At 35.0% G+C, this 4,631-nt stretch overlaps 1 protein-coding gene across 3 annotated transcripts in view; it reads right to left on the bottom strand.

The window, feature by feature from the left end:
* Positions 1 to 4,631, bottom strand: part of cntn1a (contactin 1a) — an 88,625-nt gene that overhangs the window by 29,512 nt on the left and 54,482 nt on the right. For all 3 annotated transcript variants that reach the window (XM_016485001.1, XM_016485000.1, XM_016485002.1), the window contains exons 6-8: positions 3,356 to 3,451; positions 3,060 to 3,266; positions 1,427 to 1,526 (exon numbers count right to left, since the gene is read on the bottom strand). In XM_016485001.1, the coding sequence (XP_016340487.1) occupies positions 1,427 to 1,526; positions 3,060 to 3,266; positions 3,356 to 3,451 (403 nt within the window). The remainder of the gene's footprint in view (positions 1 to 1,426; positions 1,527 to 3,059; positions 3,267 to 3,355; positions 3,452 to 4,631) is intronic.

Raw genomic sequence — 4,631 nt, 5'->3', positions numbered from 1 at the left:
CACAGACACACACACAATATATTACATGGTGAGAACCGCTTGTTAAACAATCAATGTTACAAAAACATAAACCTTCACCACATTGTGTTTATCAACTATAGATTATATAATGGATGCGTGTATGAAAATACATGTAAGACAGAATACCAATCAGTTATCGAGTATGCAAATATTACATTCATGACACTGATGTTCCCAGCTGATCACTTACATTAAGAACTGCAACATTGTTTTGTATTACAAAACATTATTTTCTAAAATGTTGCATCATCTAACTAAATCTACACTAATTTGCATACATTTCCAGAAAATAAATCTGAACACTGGATAAAGCCAGGTTCAACATTCTTGTTTGCTTTTGTTGACATATTACAGTTTTTGAATTTCACAGATTTTCAATTTCTATTTTAATTACTCAATAAATCAGAAAATACTGCCAACAGCCAGAAAAAAAAAAAGTTGACCATGTTTTTAGGAATATAATGTTGTATAATTCAGTGTGAAGGATATATGAACAAACCCCTCAGTAAAAACCTTCAGAATATAGAGAGAAATTAGTTTTAGTGTGTAAGTGCTGCTGAAGTGGAGGAAAAACTCTTTAAATAAATGGACTGAGATTGAAATCTACAGATGTGTATAGATAAAGTGTCATAGAATAAACACTTAAATGTGTATTTTGGATGTTTTCTTTCCATTAGTCTGAAAAAGACATGTTATGGAAGCAAAACTGACCAGTGCATGAAAAACACTGTTGTTTCTGATTTATACATGAGTCCAGTGTAGGCTACTATGAGATATACTGTCATTTTCAGACCTCAAACTTCCTCTTCAATCCCAAACGAACATTAATTGCGACTAAACAGAAACAACTCAAGACAGATATCCAACTGTAATTGCATATGATGTCTCTGATCTTATTTTGAACACTAATTTAAGTCAATAGGACATTTTCTTTGTACTTTTAATAAATCTAATCATAATTCAGTATGAAAATAAATGCTAGAGAAAAGTCCAATGGTAATTCAGCATGCAAAGTATCTTTGTACTTTAAGAAATATAATCATCATAATTCAGTATAAAATACATGAAAGAAAGACATCCAGTGGTAATTCAGTATGCAAATAATACAGTTATGTCACTGATGCTTTTCTGAATACTGAACATTGTTTCAGTGTCAGTTAATAGAAGATTTGTACTCTTGAGAAATGTAAGTTTTAAAAGAGTTTATATAGAGCACAGGCAGAACGCACATACAGCATAAAGCTGAAATGATCTACAAAATGCAGTTTGAGTGAAATCCGGATGTTAATTGATTCAAACGGAAATATTTGCAGAAAATTGTGCTGAATAATGAAGCATTTGAGGAAAATGACTGAAGTGCTGCATTGCAAACACTGAGAAGTCATCTGTGTGGCGTTTTTCTTACTTTCCCAGCGCGAAGCACTCCAGCGTGACGTTCTGCCCCAGCAGCGTGTACGTGTCTGGAGATTTGACTTTGATATCAGCGGGATATTTCCTCAGAGAACCTGACAGAGAGCAGATATGAGACGGCAGTGAATGACTGAGGTCCTCATGGATACGTTCTTTCTTCCAGCAGAACGAGCGAGTCTCTCCTGTTTGTTTATCAGCTCTGAGGCGCTTTGACTCAACATTCTCATGATGCTGTGACAGTCACGAGCAACTGTAATATTACACACACGCGTACGAATCAGGAGCATGCTATGTTGGGACTGAATGGAGGATGTAGTTTTACACTAGAGATGTGCTTTAGATATTAAATGTTCATGAGGAATTAAAGCAAGACAGCACAGGTGAATAGGATAACAATAACTAACTAACACAAGCTGATCACAGTACATTAAGAATTGAAACATTGTTTTTTATTACAAGTTTTCTAAAATGTCATGTTTAAATATGAAAATCAGGCGATTCCTAGAGAAATATGCGCTAATTGTACGCATTTACAGAAAATAAATCTGAACGTTGGATAAATCCAGGTTCAAAATTCTTGCTTGATTTTGTTGACATATTAGAGTTAAAGGTTTTTACAGAGGAGATTTTAGAGTTCTCTTTTTATCACTCCATAAATCAGAAAATACTTTCAACAGACAGAAAATAAATATATTTTCACCATGTTGTTATGTATACATCAGTGTGAATGATATATAAACAAACCCCTCTGTAAAACACTTCAGAATATAAATGAGAATAAAAACAATGTTGTCTTAGGATAAACTGTTACTGATATACTGAAATATACTGTTACTTTCGGACCTCAAACTTTCTCTACTGTTGAAAACGAGCATTTATTTGAGACTAAACAGCAGAAACGATTCATTCTGGACAGTTTTCTGTCATCACACAGAAGAACATCCACTGCTGAGTGATCAGAAACTCCTCCCGTCCAGTCATGCTGAAGTAGGATACTATTATTCCTGAACACGTGTGTGAAAGCTTGCTCTTGTGTGTGTGGAGCAGGTTTCTTTGAGGATTTCTTTGAAGAGATTTTTTGAGCTTGAACAGACCTAAAATAAGAACCAGCTGACTCAGAAATACTTCAGAAACCACAGACAGTTTGTTTCTCTTTCAGATCTTTGCTGTCCCTTCCTCACTCAGTAACACTATCAAGTGGTTTCTACAATAGAAGATATAACAACACTCTTATCATCTGGCAGCACCTCTGCATAAGCCTCACTCACATTTTATTCAGAAACTGAAAAACAGTATTAGTAAGAATAGTACAAACAGTAGTATTTACACTGGTGTTAAAAGCAAATGGGTTTAAAACATCTACACCTATAACCTTGATTTAAACTGCAAAAAATGATTTTCTCCTTCAGTATTTTTGTTGTTTTCTAGTAAGTACACATCTGAAGATTCTTAAAGCAAGATACATTTACTTGAGACGCAAAATGACTTAAAGTCTTGTTTTCAGAAAAATGTAGTTCATATTTGTATAAAATATCTGCCAGTGCGGTCAGAAAAATAAACCTAATTCAAAAGGGAAAATCCTTTTTTAATATATTTTTTCAGTGTAGGACGATGATAAAGAGACTCACGCTCGGCGATGGGCACCAGTGGGATGAACTTGCTGAAGACGCTCTTGGCGATGGACGGACTGGAGACGAAACAGGAGTAGTTCCCGCTGTCTGACGCTCGTACGGTGGAGATGTAGAGGTTTCCAGTGGTCTGAGACACGAAGCGCTGCTTGTCCAGAGGAATGAATTCCGGAAACTCGTTGAGTATCCAGCGGAAGAACAGATCCTCTGTAGAGAGCACAGACAGGAAATGATGCAAATGTGTCAGTCAAACTCACAAATGATTGTCAAACCATAGAGTCAGGTGCCATGGTAACCTGGGAAGTGTGGAGGCGGAGCACACAGAAGCACCGCCCCCTGCCCCTCCTTCACATAGACCGCCTCTCGCTCGTCCGAAGAAAACATGTCCAAGTCTAAAACACAAGATGGAGATTTTATTTCAGTTTTAGTTTGGTGTAATAACCCTGATTCATGTTGTGTGTCTGTGTGTGAGAGTGTGTGTGTGTGTGTGAGAGAGAGTGTTTGTGTGTAAGTCAACAGGCCGTTCAGGGCAGCTTTAATAGAGCTCTTCTGTAAGAGTGACTCACATCCGAACTGAACAGAGGCTTTCTGACTGACGAGCGTCCCAAACTCATTGCTGGCCAGACACGAGTAGTTCCCAGCATGCTTGCTCTTGTCGGGGAAGCTGATGACGAGGTTTCCTCCCATCAGACTGTAGTGATCGTCATTTCCAATAACGACTTCTGTGTTGTTCAGCCTCCACCTGAGAACAAACACACACACACACACACACCATCAGAACTGATGCAAAATGCCTTTACTGAGACTGATTTATCAGATTATTGCTGATACATTTATTACAGAAGTTCTACAATGAATGAATCTAAATAAATCTAATGGTCAATGATAAAGAAGATTTAGAGGAATTATGATGTGGAACCAAATTAAGCCAAATTACAGCAGCAAATTCTTTTAGACTGAAGTGCCACAAAAATAGACATGATACCGTGATAATATCACTTAATGGACACTGAACACATCATTCCTTGAAATACTTTGGAAGTAACATATGACAGGGTTATTATAGCTAAAAGTAAAAGCATTTTTTTTTAAATTATTTGAAAAAAAAAAAGAACGAAAAAACATTAACTGAAAAAAATATTTAATATAAAAAAATTATTTCATTTCAGCTAATTAACAAGATAACATGCCCCTTTTTCATTAGGCATATTAGACATATTAAATTAATATAAAATGCAAATGGAAAATATAAAAAATAAAAACTTAATTTAATTCACCTGTAATTTTAAAGTCTAATTTTTTTATGTGAATTATGAACTACAGCACTGTCACAGAACTATTTTCAGTGATGGAGTGAATAATAAAGAAGATAATTGGACTATTATTGTTGAACTTAGATTATTTATTGGATCATCATTTATCATCTTAACCCTATAAAAAGTCATATCCATCTATAATGTTTGAATATTGTAAACCTTCAGTAGTACGGTATATAAATGTAGCATGGTATATAATGTCCAAAAATATATATACCATACTACATATATATATATATATATATATATATATATA

This window comes from Sinocyclocheilus anshuiensis, unplaced genomic scaffold, assembly GCF_001515605.1.
Source record: "Sinocyclocheilus anshuiensis isolate Anshui unplaced genomic scaffold, SAMN03320099.WGS_v1.1 scaffold1993, whole genome shotgun sequence".
NCBI classification, from domain to species: domain Eukaryota; kingdom Metazoa; phylum Chordata; class Actinopteri; order Cypriniformes; family Cyprinidae; genus Sinocyclocheilus; species Sinocyclocheilus anshuiensis.
The sequence above is the reverse complement of the archived record's forward strand: the minus strand, read 5'-3'. Positions and strand labels throughout refer to the sequence as shown.